The sequence below is a fragment of the Azolla caroliniana genome, unplaced genomic scaffold (genome assembly GCF_043228905.1).
Source record: "Azolla caroliniana isolate FFs.n. ecotype wild unplaced genomic scaffold, voAzoCaro1.0.p SCAF_6, whole genome shotgun sequence".
NCBI classification, from domain to species: domain Eukaryota; kingdom Viridiplantae; phylum Streptophyta; class Polypodiopsida; order Salviniales; family Salviniaceae; genus Azolla; species Azolla caroliniana.
The window spans coordinates 22,944,600-22,965,064 of record NW_028230441.1 but is presented as its reverse complement, the minus strand read 5'-3'; the positions used below and the strand labels follow the sequence as shown (position 1 = coordinate 22,965,064).

General features: G+C 39.1%; 2 protein-coding genes across 2 annotated transcripts; both read left to right on the top strand.

Moving 5' to 3' along the window:
• Window positions 1-249: 249 nt before the first annotated feature.
• On the top strand, window positions 250-2,125 carry LOC147863393 (cytochrome P450 CYP736A12-like). Its single transcript, XM_087321200.1, has 3 exons — window positions 250-685; window positions 829-1,365; window positions 1,468-2,125. Exons 1-3 carry the CDS (start codon window positions 251-253, stop codon window positions 2,101-2,103), a joined length of 1,608 nt encoding a protein of 535 aa, XP_087177326.1. The 5' UTR covers window position 250; the 3' UTR covers window positions 2,104-2,125.
• Window positions 2,126-17,382: 15,257 nt separating this feature from the next.
• On the top strand, window positions 17,383-19,325 carry LOC147863392 (cytochrome P450 CYP736A12-like). Its single transcript, XM_087321711.1, has 3 exons — window positions 17,383-17,818; window positions 17,962-18,498; window positions 18,608-19,325. The coding sequence occupies exons 1-3, from the start codon at window positions 17,399-17,401 to the stop codon at window positions 19,241-19,243; spliced, it is 1,593 nt and encodes a 530-aa protein (XP_087177837.1). The 5' UTR covers window positions 17,383-17,398; the 3' UTR covers window positions 19,244-19,325.
• Window positions 19,326-20,465: the final 1,140 nt, after the last annotated feature.

Below are 20,465 nucleotides of genomic sequence, written 5' to 3'. Positions count from 1 at the left end.
AATGGGAATTAGGCAGGCTATATTAAATGGATTAGGAAAGAGAGAGAGAGAGAGAGATAGATAGATAGATAGATAGATAGATTATATTATCGTCTTCGGAGGTCAAATATGACCTATGAGACCAAAAATATTACTAATATTTATCACGTGCATAGGGCAGGATTCAAACCCTGTACCTCCACGTAGCCAAACCTCAATTTTACCATTATGCTACTTTACCAGAGAGAGAGAGAGAGAGAGAGAGAGAGAGATGGAGGAGTGGTCAATATGGGCATTAGTGTTATTGGGCATCTTTGGATGGGTGCTTCTATGTCAGTATCTCCAACAAAACATGAAGAGGAAGATGAAGAGGAGGATGAGGAAACATGAGCCCCTCCATATCCCATCTCCTCCATCGCCACCTGGCAGCTTACCTTTCCTAGGACATCTCCACCAGCTCCTTATGTCTCCGCAACTTCCGCACCGATGGTACCATGACATGTCCACGCGGTACGGCCCCATCTTGTCCTATCAAATGGGCTCTGTCCCTACATTGGTTGTGTCATCTCCCGACATAGCCGGCCTCGTCTTGCATACCCATGACCTTGTTTTCGCCTCCCGCCCCCTTTCGTATTCGGCCGCCGCCCGCTTCACCTACAACTCCTCGGGCCTCGCCCGCACGCCCTATGGCCCGCTTTGGCGCAAGGTAATCCAAATTCAAAATTACATATTACCTAGATTTCTCATCACTTCAAATTCCAATTTAAGAGTTGAGGTATTTTTTAAATGGCTAAACATTTTATTCATTTTTAGTGGTCTCCAAACAAATATGTGTTGCTTGGTTGACAGGTGAAAGAAGTATATATGACCAAACTTTTCAACACTGTAAGGTTGCAAAACTTCAAGCCGATCGGAGACGAGGAGATGAGGGGTCTTGTTCGTTCGGTGTGGCAAGACATCCCAAAGGCCCAAGACATGTGCACGAAGTTACAAGTTCGTATGTGCAACAGCATCTCGAGAATGGCCTTGGGAAAGACCTTCCATGACGTTTCTGTGATCATAAACATGAATGGATTGGAGCTCGTGGACGCCATCCGAGAATCAACGAACCTCGTCGGCATTCCCAATATAGGTGACTTCTTGCCAGCTTTAAGATTTCTAGACATACAAGGTCTCGAACGACGTGCCAATGACACGTTCGAGAAGCTGGACACCATATTTCAAAGAATAGTCGACAATCGGCGGAATTCTCGTGCGAATACAGCTGCTGCTGGTAGCTATGGTGAAAATGATCTCCTGGACACTCTATTGTCCTTACATGAAGAGAAGGAGCATATATCCAATACAATCAGTTTGACAGATGACAATATCAAAGCAATTTTATGGGTATGTGGATGCATTTCCTTTCTTTAGCTGACTTCTATGTTATTACAAATGTGTGTTCGTTTATTGAGTATAACATTGCGACGATAATCATTGAATTGTTAGGATATATTTGTGGGTGGAACGGATACATCTAGCATAGTTGTGGAGTGGGGATTAACAGAACTAATACGACACGATGACATAGCAAGGAGACTACAAGACGAGCTCGATCGCGTCATTGGCAAGGATAGGCTGATGAGTGAAGAAGACATACCGAATCTTCCATATCTACAAGCTACTGTGAAGGAGATAATGAGGTTGCATCCAGTGGTACCATTATTGATCCCCCATGAATCCATACAGCCATGTGAAGTTGCCGGATTCTATGTCCCCGAAAGAACCACATTGCTTATCAATACTTGGTCTCTCTCAATGGATGAGAACTCCTGGGATAAGCCACAAGAGTTTCGACCGCAACGATTCATGGATTCAACTGTCGATCTTAAAGGTCATCATTTCCAATTGTTGCCATTCGGTGCCGGTAGACGAGCTTGCCCGGCCGTGAATCTAGGCCTCCTTAATGTCTACCTAATGTTAGGCTCGTTGGTTCACTCCTTCGAATGGAGTTTACCGCCGGGCATCAAAGAAATGGATATGAGTGAAAGCTTTGGTATTATACTCTATAAAACCCATCCTTTAGTTTCGGTAGCATCGCCAAGGTTACCAAGGGAATTATACGAATCCCTAATAAATTACTAAGTGAAGCCATTCCGATCCAGTTTGGACATAAAATTCATTGCTTGTTATGAAAGTTGTATTCATATTTCCATAACTTCAGATATTAGTGTGATTTGTTGGCATTGCAATGTTACAAAAAGGGTATATATGCCTAAAACATACAATTCTGGCCAAACGTATAAAGAATCATGAGAATTATGTTAAGTATATCAGGACTAGAACATAATTTTTTTACTGGTCATCCTTGCCCTTACGAAGCTCAAAGAGATTTCTTATCGCAAAAGACAAGATTTCTTATCGTCTCATCGCAAAAGACAAGAATTTTCCAACACAAAGTTTTTCTTTTTAATTGGAGTAGTGAAAGAATCTTCAACATTCTTGTTTCTTTCTTGTAAGTATTTATTACATGTTACCATGATGTTGTACACAATCTTTGTTGGTTATCAAAATCACAAATTTGGTTATTTAGATGCTTTCAGCAATTATCCACTCCGCATTTACCATGAGCATGATAACTGGTACATGTTCGGACTTCATTGGTCATGGTCACTCAATGCAGTAAGTGACTCGAGGCAATGAAAACGTTTTCTTAATTTGTTTGTAATTTTCGTAGACCCCGGTCAAAGAAGTTGAATCTCCTTAAGCTATTCATCTCTTGGCCAATAATTTAACTTTTCAATCTCCTCATCCTTTGGATGGCAAATGTTATCCATCCTAACATTAGTTTTTGTCTTCACATGGAGACGTTCTATCCCATTATGTTTACCCACTTTTTGCACATTATTGACAATACAATCAATGCATTAGTTTCTTGAACTCCGATATTTTCTACAAATCTATCAAAAAATGGTCATATTATATATATATATATATATATATATATAATGGCATACTTCATGATGGAGAAATGAAGTGGCTTTCAGAGTGTGTCATGGAAGCTATGAAATAGAAATGGATAATGATATGAGAGAGCTTCTCCACTTCAATGCTATTGACACCCATTCGTACTCAACTTGCACCTGAGATGGTAGGCATTTCCTCAAAACAACCCAAAACAACCTTGGTGTGAGAGAACCTCAGTGAGCAAGAGGTGCACTCGAGGTAATAATACCTTAAGGATGAGACATGAGTATGCAATCTCATTAGAATAAATGGGAAATCACTGAATTGATTCCTTTTGTTACTCTCATCCTAATCAATATTTACACCATCCTTATTGTGAAGTATAATTTTACTCTTTTGGAAGTTGTTACAATGACAAGGGGTTGTATTGTTACATGGGGCAAAATGTTGCCCTATCATTTTCTTATCATCGCTCTTTTTTTTTATCTCACCTTGATCATTCTTCTTGGTATTGCATTAGTATACACTCAATTGACTTAGCGACGACCTTCCATCTTTACCTTTTTCCTTGACTTTGCAATGATCTTTAAACTAGCTCACTACAAGCTGTGTTACCCCCCTAGGATAACAAAGTTTCGAATATCTAGTCCTTTGGCTATTCGACTACAAGGTATTGTGTTCAGGAATTAAGGGGAGTTCACTCCGCTTAGGACTGTTGGAGGATTTCAGGCTATGGACGATTACGTAGGAATCGAACTGAGGTTGTGCGACTGTGGAGATGAACGAGCCGGCTACAACCGACTGTAACACACATGATTACACAAAACGTGGAACTCAACACAAAGGAATTACAACACAGATTTAGACTAAGAGCATCGGAGGCAACACAATTATATTATAAGCGCAAATTACACAGTGTTAGATTAGCATTTTACATGCTTCCCATGGCCCTTTTTATAAGGCTCTTGGACGATTACAGTTATGTGTGAACCATTACTCCCTATTCAATATCTTTACCATTCCTATTTCGATTCGTAACCGTTATCCATCCCTTTTCCCACTTGGACGTCCAGACCAGCCAACAACCTGTTCATTTCTCTTTAGAATGAAATGACCTAAAACATCACATTTTAAGTAATTTTGTGCAAAAGCTTTCCCTTTAAGTGTTGCTATTAACACATTATATGGATACCAATGGAACATATCCTCAACCAATGGAGATGTGTGTATTCCAAATTTATATTTGCCTATGGAGGTACTAGAACATGAGGACACTTACGCAAATTGTAAAATTAAAGGGGGCAAAATGATTTAATGTGAGCAATTTATTTCCACCCTTTTAGAACATTATTGCTTAAGAACTTCTTGGAACTCATCCAATATCCTCTATTACAAAATATGTATTATACACCTAAAATATTGGTAAAGGATTAAACAATCTTTCGCTTTGTGGCTGTGAATGTTGACATGATCACTAGTTACCTAAACTAGGGAAGATAGAACTATTGATGAAGAATTGTGGTCATAGTTGTTAAAAAACATGTATTCTAAGTTTAGAGTATGTTTTCAAATACTCTTATGTATTCTACACGTATTTTACATTTTAGAATTGCCGTTTTTTTTAAAATTTGACGTATTCTACGTATTTAACAAATATTTATCATTTCAAAAAAAAAAAATTTAAAAGATTTTAAAGTTTTTTTTTTCAAAAAAACTTTAAATCTTAAGAAGTATTCTTCACGTATTCTAAGTATTTAACGTATTTTATCTATAAAATATGTATTTTAAGTATTTAAGACGGCCTTCCTCCACGGTTGACCTAGAGGAGGAAATTTACATGGAGCAACCGAAAGGCTTTGTTGCAGCCGACCAAGAACATCTAGTCTTCAGACTTAGGAAGAGTCTTTATGGCCTAAAGCAGGCCCCAAGGCAGTGGTACAGAAAATTCAACGACTTCATCTTGTTTGTTGGATTTCGTAAAAGCGATGAGGATCATTGCCTCTTCTCATCCTATATATCTTCCTCATCCTATAGATAGATGATATGCTTCTCTCTAGCTGGCATGCCAGAGAGCTTAGCGATCTTGTTGCGCAACAGGAGTTGAATTTTGCCACGAAGGACTTAGGTTCGTAGGACACATTCTAGGTATGAAGATAAGTTGGGTCCGGAATCAACAACAATTATTCTTGTCTGAAGCCAGCTACATTCGACATGTCTTGGAATGCTTCAACATGCAATCAGTTAAATCTACTTTGACCCTGCCCCCCATTAGCCTTCGGTTGTCTCAGTGAGACTGTCCAACATCCGGTCCGGAGGGGGAAGATATGAAGCCGGTATTGTATGCACCAACAATCAGCTCCTTGATGTACGCAATGGTCCTGACATGTCCTGACATGGCACATGTCGTAGGAGTCGTTATCAGATTTATGCACAACCATGCCCAGCAACATTGGAATGCAGTTAAGCATGTATTTAGATATCTAGTGGGCACACAAGACCTTGGCATCCTCCCAAGCGTAGTCGCCTACAGTCACTCAAACTTTGCCAGATGTATGGGCAGTCGAAAGTCAACGACCAAATATTTCTTCAACTTTGGCAATGGAGCAATATCGTGGAAGTTTAAACTTTAGGAGTGCACATCCACTTCAACAACCAAGGTTGCATATGTAGTCACATCTAACGCAACGAAGGAGGCTTTACGCGGTGAAGGAGTCATTAAGGCCTGAGATGGACGTAAAAGGAATCAGTCCAGTCAATTTGGACACTACCACTTTGGCTCGATTGACTGGGACACATAGATGAATTCGGCATTATGCATTTGGGGCAGCAAATCCGGCTCCAGTAAAAAAGTCTAGCCGATTCGGCTTTGGTCATTCGGCCTATGCCGACTAAGGAGAACATTCAATCAACTTATCATCTCCTTGTATAATTTATATTGTATTTCTTTTGTCTATTACAGATTCTTTGATGTATACGCCCATTACGAGGGAGTGTCGAATATGGGTATATAATGGTTGTATTCACATTATCCCATCTAGACAAACTAGGATAGGTTATTTATGTAAATAACATAAAGGGCAGTTACCCTAGCTTGATTATTATATAACCAACTTTGTAACCTAGTTTATGATGATGTTAGTTGCCAGTTTTTAATAATACAGATTGTATTCCTTTTGCCTCTTTGGTTCTCTCTCTCTCTCTCTCTCTCAATTTCTCTGTACAATCCTCTTGATCTTGAGAAACTAGGATAGGTTATTTATGTAAATAACATAAAGGGCAGTTGCCCTAGCTTGGTTATCATATAACCAACTTTGTAACCCAATTTATGATGAGGCATATAATTGTCGGAGTATCCCAAGACATTAGGTGCATAGAAGAGCCGGATGGAGAAGAAAATGGCGTTAGTTGCCATTTTTTAATAATATAGATTGTATTCCTTGTGCCTCTCTGGTTCTCTCTCTCTCTCTCTCTCTCTCTCTCTCTCTCTCTCTCTCTCTCTCTCTCTCTCTCTCTCTCTCTCTTCGTAAATAATGGCTTTTATTACGAAAGAAAAAACACCACCATGACTAGCTTACTACAAAGTATAGAACCCCTTCTATCTATGGGATCTAAATACTTCTACGACTCCAAACTCAATTCCACCCTACACACCAATTCAAATGTAAATGGAGAATATGATGATATGTGACCTTGCAGAGTTCTCTCTCTTCATAGTTGAGATTTTGTGACTTCTCTAGCACTATCAATTGCCACAAAAAAGTCCTTTTAACTTTAGAACATATTTTCTCACCCTAACTTGCAAATCAAAAGTGAAGGCATTCCGCATATTCTAATTGAACCATTCTCCCAAATACCTCAAGAACTCAAAAATAATTTGAAAATGAGGCATTGGTTCATTGTTCTCCTTATGTGCAAAAACCCAACTGAAGGAAGATAGGCTTACTCCCGTTAGAGACATCCATAGTAAATTGATACACCTCCAAACCATCCTTGCCATCGGCCATGAATTTAATAAATCGATGCCTATTATGTTCCAATTCCACCAAACAAAAGAAACACAATCCTTGAGTAATGTTTTTTTTCTAATGCATCCCCTAATGGTAAAGCTCCAACCATAACTCTCTAAATAAATACCTTGGCTTGTAGCATCAATCGAGAACACGAACCTGCCTTGATCCCATGAAGCCACTAAGTAATGGGCTTATGAAAACCCCATATCTTTATAACCCTTTCTTCCAGCCACTTATGTTTGTCAATCAACTTGTGATAAGCAACATTTGTTGAGATCATAGTCAATCTCTTATTTCCAACAAACCTCCAATCAAGCTCTTGAGATCACACATCTAAATCAGGAATTGGCTCATACGAAGATAGTATTTCTTGCAACTTATCCTAAATAAAGGTATAACCTTTTGGAATACGAAATGTTGATCTTATTGTTCGAAAGACCATTAATTTTCTTTGTGACACCAACATAGTATCCTTACTGTTACCAAACCTAATCTAGCCATCCAATTAAATTGAAGGTTAAGAATTTGTTTTCCTTTCCCACCTCAACAATGTTGATGTCGCCAAAACCTCCATAATTTTGTAATGAATTGGCACATCCCCTTTCTTGTGGAGGATGCCATTCCACAAAATCCAACATATTTTGCCAAGATGTCAACAAATGATTAACTATCATAGACCCTGCACATTTGACATCCCTCTCAGAATTAATTACATTCCACCAATTAGCTTCAACCTTCATGTTTCCATGTTTAATTCCGTTCTTCTCTATAAAGTACGCCACCATTTCTATCCAAGGTTGTCCACCTTCAAACATAAATTGCATGAAAGTAATTCGATGAGCCACCATATGCTCATATAGATTCAATATTGATGCCCCGCCAAGATGCTTTGGAGTACAAACATGATCCCATGCCAACCATGATAAGGCACTTTCCCTTTTCTTTTCCAAAACAAAATTCGCATTGATCGTGACAACATTTCAAGAGCTTTCTTTGACCATGGGAGCAAATGAAGATAATAAGATACCATAGAGACCATAATCGATTGGACCACCTTAAGTCATACATGAAAAGGCCAAAATTGAGACCTCCAATACATAAACTTATCCTCCAACCTTTTGGATACCTATTACCCACTCAATAAGTTTCACATGACAAACTTTCCCCCAATTGGATATCCAAGGTGACGACAAATCATACCACGATGTACTATCCTTCCTAACCACCCCAACCCTAACACATCTTGTTCTGTACATGAAATGAGGATAGATTTATGCATATTAATTCTCAACCCTGAAGCATTTGAAAAAAATTCCCACACATCTCTTGTCTTACTAATATTTTCTTGATTAGGTGCCAAAAACATAATATGGTCATCTACGAGAGCTTGAACAATACATGGATTCCCTGATGGCAACCTTAGTCCAAGCAATTCTTCCTCCATAGCCATATTGTGTAACTTAGCAAGAATAGGATGTGTCACAATAGTGAAGAGTAAAGGACTTACCGGACATCATTGTCTAACTGATCTCCGAAATAGAAATCAGTTGTGTTACTCCTCCATTAAACATCATATGTGAAACTGAACCCTCCCCTAATGTGTATATCAATCTAGACATATGATCACCAAAACCCATATGAGACATCAATTGATTTATAAATGAACAATCCACATTATTATAGGCTTTTTCGATATCCAATTGTAGCAACACTAATTCTTGTTTAGAGTCCTTTGCATAGTCAATTGTCATTTGAACATTAACATATTATGTAAAATATCTCTTTTTGCTAAGAACCCATATTAAGCATTATCAATAATAGAAGGTAAAATCTTATGCAACGTATTGCCTATCACTTTTGAAAAAATCTTGTACATTCCCCCATTAATGAAACAGGCCTCCATTGAGCAAAGGAAGATGGAGAAGGCACCTTCAGCAAAAGCTTTATCAAACCTATCTTCCAAGAATGAGGCATTTCCCTTGATGTCCACACTTTCTGAAATAAAACCGTAAAAGGCCCCTTGAACTTAATTACTTATTTTTTAAAGTGTTCATGTTTTAATCCATCCCACCCAGGACTCTTATCATCAGCAAGATGTGGCATGACATGTTCCACCTCATCCTCTGAAATATTAGCATCTAATGATTGTGCCACATCATGCGATACACGATTTTTCACCCCATTAAAAAATACATCTCTATCCATTTTAACATTATCATCGATACACACTTGTACCTCCAACAATTGTGTATAATATTCTATGCATTTCTTCACAATTTCTTGAGGATTGGAACACATGATACCATTTTCCTCTAACCTTACCCCATTATGTCGTGCATGTGATTCATGAAGGTCATGAAAAAACTTATGTGATTGACAATTAACATCCTCCGCTCTTGTCTTAGACGATGTAGTCTAGCATGTTGATAGTTTATTGCCGTAAGATCATGCATCGCAGAAATTAATACATCTTGATATCCCATCAACTCTACATCCGTTAGCCAATAAGTTAATAATGAGTTGCATTTATCAAGCAAATTAACTAGGAGACTTAATTTCTTTCTCCTTTTCGCGCTCTCTCTCTCTTAGTTTCTCTGTACAATCCTCTTGATCTTGTTGATGTTGTTTTACTTTCTCAAAAGTTGTTCACATTGATCTTGATTCTTCATCATGTAGTGTCGTTTCTGTTTCAGCCACTGACGACCGTAGGATAATGATGTTGTGAGCCTCTTTGATTCTTCATCACATTTTCTCCCAAGAATTGAACAAAACTGCTACATAGGGTAGTTATGAATAGTCCATGCTAGAATCTCACAAGGTTTAACATCTTGATGTTCTCTCGACTTGGATGCATTAATGACATGTAAACCACTCCATAATTTTGGTAAATTCAAAAATAAGAGGTGCTACATATACATTCAAATCCTTAACTTGTTTCTTTCCCGAAATTAACAAGGATTATATCGTGTGTTCCTTCTTTAATCCTAAGTGTGGTGGAAGATTGAATTAATAGCAATGAACTACCATGTTGATAAATTTGATGATTGCATAGAAAATTAGTGGACACCGTCTAGTCCTACACCTAGTTTCTTGGTTTAGTTGGAATACGCAAAATGTCATTCATATTAGCATTCATGAATGCCAACCCATAAATGTTCAGAGTTTAGGTGAACTATGTGACATACTTGTGGTGTCAATTGGAAATGCCGTAATATTTTTCTAGGGACATTAAGTTGCTAAAAGTGTGATGTTCCACAAATATAACAAATGGTAGGTCTTTCATACTCACCTCTATAGATTGACATATTTGAATTTGTGGGGTTTCCCATTCGAATGCAAACGAATACGCATACAAATACATGGTCAAGTATTCGTTGAACCCAAAAAGAAAAAAAAGAGAGTACAAGAACTCCCTCCTTTTTTAGTTTCCTAGGATAAAAAAAGGGACTTGACAATAAAAAGGGACATTAAAAGAGGGACTAAACACTAATAAAATTTTATAATAAATGTAAAAGTATTCGTTTTATTTTTAATAAATAAATAAAATAAAATAAAAGGTCATTAATTTCTAACTTTATTCTCTCAAATTTTTTGGATATTTCTATCTTGACATTAAAAATTAGACTTCACTCTAATCATATTTCTATAATAAATATAAAAATACCAAGGCACAAGTGATGACAATAGTAGTCAAACTATTCACACTTTTCCCTAAAACAATTTGTCTGAGTATCAAACTTTCATACATTGTTGTGCCTTTGATCACATTTGTTTGTGTGTTCCATATATCATTGCCTAAACCCAATCCTTGCACAATTTTCTCTAACAATCACAATATACACTATGGATCGCGACATTCATAAGTAAAGTTCTTGGACATCAGAGTTGTTACCCACTTTCATATATGTTATGTAAAATGTTATATATTTGGTCTCGGTGGTGATATTTAACATCTAGAGACAATAGCTAGACCTATCTATCTCTCCGTCTTTGCATAAGTTCTTTTACCTAATTAATGCCAAGTTGTTAAACTACCAACTGTATGTCCTTGAGTTGAAGGATCAACAATCACGACTCTTTGTTTCCCTTAGTTTAGTAGGGACTGCAATGGAATGTAGGGAGGTTGAATGTATGACCTTTATTTTCCTTGCACCTGCTTTCCCACTCACCTATACTCATTAGGGGAGAGAAACCATCAAGTACCTCCCTATCAATAAATATCCTTGAATGTGAGACCTAATCATCACTTTGAAAAATTAGAGGCAATCACATCCTAAAACCAATATTGGACTTTTATAAACGTTTTTGAATGTTTAACTTGTACACGTTATGACTCCATTCGTCACGGTCACTCTCCATTTGTCCTTTTCTTAAATGTTTGATAGCACCATTATCAATTAAGAAAAGGACAAATGTGATTTATAGTTGTTATTGCTAAAACATAAGCTCATAAAAAGAAAACAATCACAACCCTTTATATTCATATAGTTTTTATTATGTGGCCCCACCCATTCTTTTTGGGTATCCAAAATAATATTGTGGTGTGCATGTGTTCCTTTGTGCCACTCTTTTAGCTCACCCTTTTTAGGATGCACGTACCCAAGTTGACCTACCCTTTTAGCACACCCTTTTTAGCCAAGTCAACCAAAATGGGTTTCGTTGTATCAACTATAAATTGATTAAGAAGTAAGAAGCTAAGTAGACTGGTTTTGATCTCTTATGTGCATTTCACATATTGGTAGAGATGTGGGGTACCAGTCCCCCACATCCAAGCATCCGCCTCTTCCGCTTCGTAGATAGCATCACCCTCGCCACCATCACCGACACTCTTGTTAGTCTCTTGTAGTAGTATCTCTTCTATTCGCACCTCCTTAGTTCACTAGTTAGGCCTCCCGATATCCACTACTTCCTCCATCCAAGTCCCTTTTTGCGATCACCATCTATACCTCTCTAGCACGCAATCCCACTACACCTTCACCTGAGGCACTCTCACCACTTTTATGCCTTGCCCCACCAACTCTTCCCCCTCACCTTAGGTTGCCCACTAACTTCTTGTCCCATGAGTTTCTCCAATCTCCCTCCTACACGATAGCCCTCCTGTCCCCCACCTCAGCCAAGTCCAGGTGGCCCTTAGTCCACAGGAGTGATTGATCTTTCTCTGCCAAATGATCTTTTCCCCGATCCCCCTTCGACACGATAGCCCTCATATCCCCCAACTCAGCCAAGTCTAGGTGGCCCTCAATCCACAAGAGTGATTGATCTTTTGCCGCCATAAAATCTTTCCTCGATTCCCCTCCGACACAATAGCCCTCCATAGGAGCGATTGATCTTCGCCTCCATATGATCTTTCCTCGATCCCCCTCCGACATGATAACCCTCCTGTCCCCCACCTCAACAAAGTCCAAGTGGCCCTCAGTCCACAAGAGTGATTGATCTCTATTCGCCGATTGATAGCTCGTTTTCCGTCACTAGCCCCGTCCAATTATCAAGGCCAACAGTTCCACGGGGATGTCCTCAACTTCGTTGCAACTCAATTACGTGTCCGTAGATGTTTACATCCCCACGCCATCTTCATCGAACGCCTCAACAAGACCCTCACACATGAGATGGCTACATAAATCAACCCTTTTCGAGCACTCTATGGGCGTAACCCTCATCTCGCACTAGAATCATCCATGGATTTCCATTTGAAACCTGCCCTCAGATGCTCCCCCTCCTTCGACAAGCCATTGTTCTTGTTCTTGTTTATGTACCTGTCCTGTTCTTGTTCATGCCCCTCAATCTCTTATTTCTCGCAGGGGGGAAATGTGGTGTGCATGTGTTCCTTTGTGCCACCCTTTTAGCTCACCCTTTTTAGGATGCACGTACCCAAGTTGACCCACCCTTTTAGCACACCCTTTTTAGCCAAGCCAACCCAATTGGGTTCCGTTGTATCAACTATAAATTGATTAAGAAGTAAGAAGCTAAGTAGACTGGTTTCGATCTCTTATGTGCATTTCACAATATCACAACCATGCCTAACTTTATTCTCAATGTGGAAAGATAACGCCACCAATTTTGTCAAATAAAAATTTGCACTTGGCCAGACGAGATTGTTGATGCATGCGCATATGTCCATTCAATTCTAACCTTACAACATTGCTTATAGCATGTCATTTGTCTAAAAATATTTACATAGTTTACTATTGTTATCCTCATAAATTGACACATGCATGATATTCTTCATATTCTCCATGTGCAATATTCTCAATATTTGAGAATACGAAATGGCCCCAAGAATATTAGAAAACCATTCGTTTTGCAAAATAAATATAAAATATTTATTTATTTATTTAAATAAATTTATTTCACCAAAAAAGAACAATTATTCATTAATAGATTATAGTGTCAAGAGAGTTTATGAAACTTATTTTAATTAATCAATTTTTAAAAAATCGAATAATTTTATATTTATTATACAAATATGATTAGTATGCACTTTGAAGATATGGTTGGTTTGAAGTACTATTTTTAATGTCCAAATAAAAATATGCATAAATTTTGAGGGAATAAAAAGTGAGAAATTAATGAGCCTTTATTTTATTTTATTTATTTATTAAAAATAAAACGAATACTTATAACTTATAAGTTATACATTTATTATAAAAATTTAGTACTGTCAAATCCCCAAGTCCCTCTTTTATTATCCCTATTTATTGTCAAGTTCCTTTTTTTAATCCTAGGAAATTAAAAAAATTAGAGTTTTTTTTTTCGTTAAACAAATACTTGACCACCCATTCGTATTTGTATTTGTTTGTATTCGAATGGGAAACCCGACGAATGCGAATATGTCAATCTATGGTTATCCTTTAATTCATTTTCCATCATATACCATTTAACTTCTTGATAATTGCATCTTAGTTACATATTTTGGGAGAGCCCCCCCTCAAAGAAGTTGAAATTTCTTCAAGGTTTTCATCTCTTGGCCAATAATTTAAATCCTAATCTACTTGTTGGGAAACATGTCCCTCCGGATGGGAAGAGAAGTACCATGTTGGTGAGTATCTCGAAAATTGAAAATCGAAATTGTTTCGGAAGACTATAATTATAAATAGTCTAAAATGCCCCTTGTGGGCTATACTTGTAAATAGCCCTAACCGAAAGTGCTTCTCATCCTTCAGAGCCGGAGATCTCAGATCTATAAAGAAGGGAAATGAAGGAGCATGCCGAATCGTCGGAATTGAAGATGTGTGTTTGGAAACCTCAACCAGGTGCAAACTCATGTTGACAGATGTACGACACGTTCCAAAGGTTTGATTGAACCTAATATTAGTCGATTGGCTAGATGAGGAAGGCTACATGGGTAGCATCCGCAACAATGTCATGAATTTCTGCCGAGGAAGCCTGATCGTGGCTTGAGCTCGGAAGACCAACACACTATACATAATGAATGCTTGAATATGCCGAGGGGAAGCAAACGTGGTAGTCGACACAGTCGGTGAACTGTGGCACATCAAGTTGTGCCATATGAGCCAGAAGGGGATGTGAAAGCTTGCCGAGGACAACCTCATTCCTGAGGTGAAGACTGTGCAACTTGAGAAGTGCACAGATTGTTTGGCCGGAAAGCAGAATCGAACATCCTTCCGAATGAGGCCCCCGATGAGGAAGAAAATGTTGTTGGAACTCGTGGATACACACGTATGCTATGTGGACATTGTCTTCATGGAGGAAAAGACAATAGTCGTCTGGGAGATTGAGAATAAGTCTCCAACTACCGAATCAAACCGAGTCGACACTCGACCGAATCGAGAAGAAGCCGATTCGATCGAAATCAAACCCGAGCCAATCGGTCGATCCAATACTCGGCAAAATCAAGAATTGATTGAAGAATGAGGGGAAACGGCTGAACAAGGAACCGCATTCAACTTGGTTGAAGAAATCGAAGAAGAACTGATCATGTCGAATGGAGGTTGAAGATACCCCCTAAGAGAAAGGAGGGCCCCCCAAAGATTTCTAGATGAAGAACGTGTCCTGTTGACTGATGAGGGGGAGCAGGAAAGCTTTTAAGAAGCTAATGAAGATACCCACAACTGAAAGTGGTTCAATGCCATGAAAGAGGAGATGGATTCCTTTCATGAGAACCACACATATGAATTGACCAAACTATCGAGAGCAAAGAAGGCACTTCAGAATAAATGGGTATACAAGTTGAAACCAAGAGATGGTGGGAATCCACCCAAGTACAAAGCACGAATTGTCGTGAAAGGCTTTCAACAAATGAAGGGTGTCGATTTTGATGAAATATTTGCTCCGGTCGTAAAGATGATGTCAATCCGAATCGTGCTAAGCATCACGGCCATCATGGATCTCAAAGTCGAACAACTAGATGTCAAGATGACATTTCTGCACAGTGATCTCGACGAGGAGATCTATACACCAACCGAAAGGATTTGTGGAGAAAGGTAAAGAGAACCTGGTATGCCGACTAAGGAAGAGCCTGTACGGGCTGAAGCAAGCACCTCGACAATGATACCGAAAATTCGAATCCTTCATGACCGACAACGGGTACCACAAAACGCAGACCGATCACTACGTATTTGTGAAGAAATTCGATGGAGGAGATTTACTAATCCTCCTGTTGTACGTGGACGGCATGCTGATTGTCAGACAGGACCATACGAAGATCCGAGTGCTAAAGAGGACCTTGAGCAGAGCATTCTCGATGAAGGATGTGGCAGTCGAGGCTGCAGAAGGCCATGTCGTTGTCAACCACAGAAGCCGAATATATGGCCGCAGCGGAAGCCAGCAAGAAAATCATATGGATGAAGGAGTTTATTAGTGATCTCGGAATTCGGAAGAAGGAATTCCAACTCCATTGCCATAACCAGTGTGCCATCCACCTTGTGAAAAATGCCGCCTACCACTCGAGGACCAAACACATCCAGAGAAGATATCATTGGCTCTAAGAGCAAGTAGAAGAAAAGGAGTTTGCTGTAGTGAAGATCCACGCGGCCGAAAATGGATCGGATATGTTGACGAATGTGGTGTCAGCCGAAAAGCTAAACGCGTGCCGACAGAGAGTCGGTTTGGTGAACTACACCATGCCATAGTGAAGGGGGAGTTTGTTTGGAAACATGTCCCTCTGGATGGGAAGAGAAGTACCGTGTTGGTGAGTATCGACCTCGGCCGAAATCGAAAATCGAAATCGTTTCGGAAGACTATAATTGTAAATAGTCTAAAATGCCCCTTGTGGGCTATACTTGTAAATAGCCAGAAAGTTGCTTTTGTTTATAATCAACTAGGGCAAACTTTAGTAAGGGTAGTTAATCATTATTGTAAAGAGAGAACGAGGTACTTGCCTCTGTAACCGTGAGTGAGAGTGTAACTCTGTAGCCGTCTGTCAGACGAAGGAGGACTCGATGTCTTTGCCTCTGAGTTCCGTATTTGTACTTCCTCTCTACGATAGTGATCTGTTTTCTCGAGGTTTGTGGACCCCCGTGGTTTTTCCCATTTCGGGGTTTCCACATAAAATATCGATGTCTCTATGTTTTCACATTTTTCTATCTTCTTGCTAATTCTTGGTCTCTGTACACGAATACGAACGTGAAACCGGTTGTGGCCAGTCGTTTCCTAGCACTACTTTCATCCTAAAACTAATATTGGACTCCCATAGGTGTTTTTGAAAGATACATATATAGCATAATCTAAAGTAGAATTTTAAGATCTATTTTATTTATAGAAATTGATTCTTTTTTATCATTAGTTATAACCAATCGATGAAATTCTCAAATTAAATGTCTAAATAAACTACTACGGCTACAAGAAAAATCTAGTTGAACTTTAAACGCTTTAAAATAGTGTAACCTACAAAAGAATGTTCACATGCATGCATGCCGACAAATGTGAGAGAATATTTTATAGTAAATATAAATCATTGTCATTTGTAGCATTACATTTTCCTCTCACAAAGTCATAGGTGTCTATTTGAATACCATTTTTCCTATAAAGTCTCACTTTGTCATTGTCAATACATCCAACTTGCATAAAACTCACACATTAGAGAACGACACAAATTGAAACAGCTGCCCCTAGGGTCCGACCCCATCTCATAGATCGTCATGAGACGGTATAAAAGTATTTATCTACTAGTAAAACACTTAAAATTTCCCATCTCATAGATCGTCATGAGGCGGAGGTTTGTGCCCCTCATTTCCCTTAAAGAAACGGGGACAAATCTGAACTTATGACTGAGATTCACACATCGACTAGAACAACTTGGAATCTATATTTGCACCTTGAAAACGTGTCACACTGATGGCTTTTGGTAGTGTGTGGTCCATATTCACCATGTGATGACAATGGGAATTAGCCAGGCTATATTACATGGATTAGGAAATGGCTCCTCAATAAGATACATATGTAGTAGAAAGCTTCCCTAAGATAATAGACAACAGGGAAGCAGAGACAGAGAGAGAGAGAGAGAGATGGAGTGGTCAATATGGGCACTAGTGTTATTGGGCATCTTGGGATGGGTGCTTCTATGGCAGTATGTACAACAAAACATGGAGAGGAAGATGAGGAAACATGAGCTCCTCCATATCCCATCTCCTCCATCCCCACCTGGCAGCTTACCTTTCCTAGGACATCTCCACCAGCTCTTTATGTCTCGGCAACTTCCGCACCGATGGTACCACGACATGTCCACGCGGTACGGCCCCATCTTGTCCTATCAAATGGGCTCTGTCCCTACATTGGTTGTGTCATCTCCCGACATAGCCGGCCTCGTCTTGCATACCCATGACCTTGTTTTCGCCTCCCGCCCCCTTTCGTATTCGGCCGCCGCCCGCTTCACCTACAACTCCTCGGGCCTCGCCCGCACGCCCTATGGCCCGCTTTGGCGCAAGGTAATCCAAATTCAAAATTACATATTACCTAGATTTCTCATCACTTAAAATTCCAATTTAAGAGTTGAGGTATTTTTTAAATGGCTAAACATTTTATTCATTTTTAGTGGTCTCCAAACAAATATGTGTTGCTTGGTTGACAGGGGAAAGAAGTATATATGACCAAACTTTTAAACACTCCAAGGTTGCAACACTTCAAGCCGATCAGAGGCGAGGAGATGAGGGGTCTTGTTCATTCTGTGTGGCAAGACATCCCAAAGGCCCAAGACATGCGCACAAAGTTACAAGTTCGGGCGTGCAACAGCATCTTGAGAATGACCTTGGGGAAGAACTTCAATGACCTTTCCGTGATCACAAACATGAATGGATTGGAGCTCGTGGACGCACTCCGAGAATCAACGAACCTCGTCGGCATTCCCAATATAGGCGACTTCTTGCCGGCTTTAAGATTTCTAGACATACAAGGTCTCGAACGACGTGCAAATCACACGTTCGAGAAGCTGGACACCATATTTCAAAGAATAGTCGACAATCGGCGGAATTCTCATGCAAATACAGCTGCTGCTGGTAGCTATGATGAAAATGATCTTCTCGACACTCTATTGTCCTTACATGAAGATAAGGGGCATATATCCAATACAATCAGTTTGACAGATGACAATATCAAAGCAATTTTATGGGTATGTGGATGCATTTCCTTTCTTTGCTGACTTCTATTTTATTACAAATGTGCACGAACATGATTTGTTTATTGAGTATAACATTGTGATGATAATCATTGATTGTTAGGATATATTTGCCGGTGGAACGGATACATCTAGCATAGTTGTGGAGTGGGGATTAGCAGAACTAATACGAAACAATGACATAACAAGGAGACTACAAGACGAGCTCGATCGCGTCATTGGCAAGGATAGGCTGATGAGTGAAGAAGACATACCGAATCTTCCATATCTACAAGCTACTGTGAAGGAGATAATGAGGTTGCATCCAGTGGCACCATTATTGATCCCCCATGAATCCATACAGCCATGTGAAGTTGCCGGATTCTATGTCCCCGAGAGAACCACATTGATTGTGAATACTTGGTCTCTCTCAATGGATGAGAACTCCTGGGATAAGCCACAAGAGTTTCGTCCGCAACGATTTGTGGATTCAACTGTGGATCTTAAAGGTCATCATTTCCAATTGTTGCCATTCGGTGCAGGTAGACGAGCTTGCCCGGCCATGAATCTAGGCCTCCTCAATGTCTACCTAATGTTAGGCTCATTGGTTCACTCCTTCGAATGGAGTTTACCGCCGGGCATCAAAGAAATGGATATGAGTGAAACCTTTGGTATTGTACTTTGTAAAACCCATCCTTTAGTTTCGGTAGCATCGCCAAGGTTATCAAGGAAATTATATGAATCCCTAATAAATTACTAAGTGGAACCATTCCGGTCCAGTTCCAAATAAATTAGAGATAGGTCATAAAACTTATCCCTAAACTATAGTCTGTGATATTCATTTCTTGTTATACAAGTTGTATTCGTATTTCCATAACTTCAAATATTAGTGTGATTTGTTGGCATTGCAATATTACAAAAAGGGTATATGTCTAAAACATACAATTCTGCCCAATCGTACACAGAATCATGAGAATTATGTTAAATATCAGGACTAAAACATAACTTTTTTACTGGTCATCCTTGCGAAAACTTTGCCTCTTAAGTCGCTATTAACACATTATATGGATACCAATGGAACATATCCTCAACCAATGGAGATGTGTGTATTCCAAATTTACATTGGCCTATGGAGGTACTAGAACATGAGGACACTTACGCATTGTAAAATTAAAGGGGGCCACATGATTGAGTGTGAGCAATCTATTTCCACCCTTTTAGAACATTCTTGCTTAACAACTTCTTGGAACTCATCCAATCTTTGAAGTGACAAAATATGTATTATATACCTAAAATATTGGTAAATGATTAAACAATCTTTTGTTTATGATCACTAGTTACCTAAACTAGGGAAGATAGAACTGTTGATGATGGATTGTGGGAATTTATGTAAGTGCCAAAATGTAATAGTTGTTCTGATGAGCTTTCCCCTCCTGACATGTGTGGATGCGCTTGTAGGTGCACGTTGTATGCGTGAAATGGGCGAGCTTGTATTCGATGATTGAATGCATTGGAATGTAAAAAAAGAGCAAGTGCTAAGCTATACACGCAAGGATTTGAATTTGCACAATTGTGCTATATGTACAAGTGTTTTGAAAAAGTGTTTTTAATGTTCTTATGTACTAGGTTGTGAGTGTGAAGGGTTAAAATCAAGAAATGGGTGAATGGGTTTGGGTGAAGAAAATGTGACCGAAAGTGCGCCCTAGATGTGAATCCTACACTTGGCATCATGCTTTGGAGGTGAATGTACAGTTTTGGCTCTAGTGTAGAGTTGCTTGCAAAACTAGTAGCAATAGTACTGATGTGTAGGTACTCATTTTTATACCTATATTTCCTTGATCCTCGGAGCGAGCCTTATTGGGTCTTTATTCCTCACTTTTGTTTCTAGTGTTGAAGAGAATCTTCTTGTATTTTGTTCCTCGTTCAAGTTCTAACCTAAACCCAATTAGAAAGGCACCAAAAAGTCAAAATCTAGAGGTACA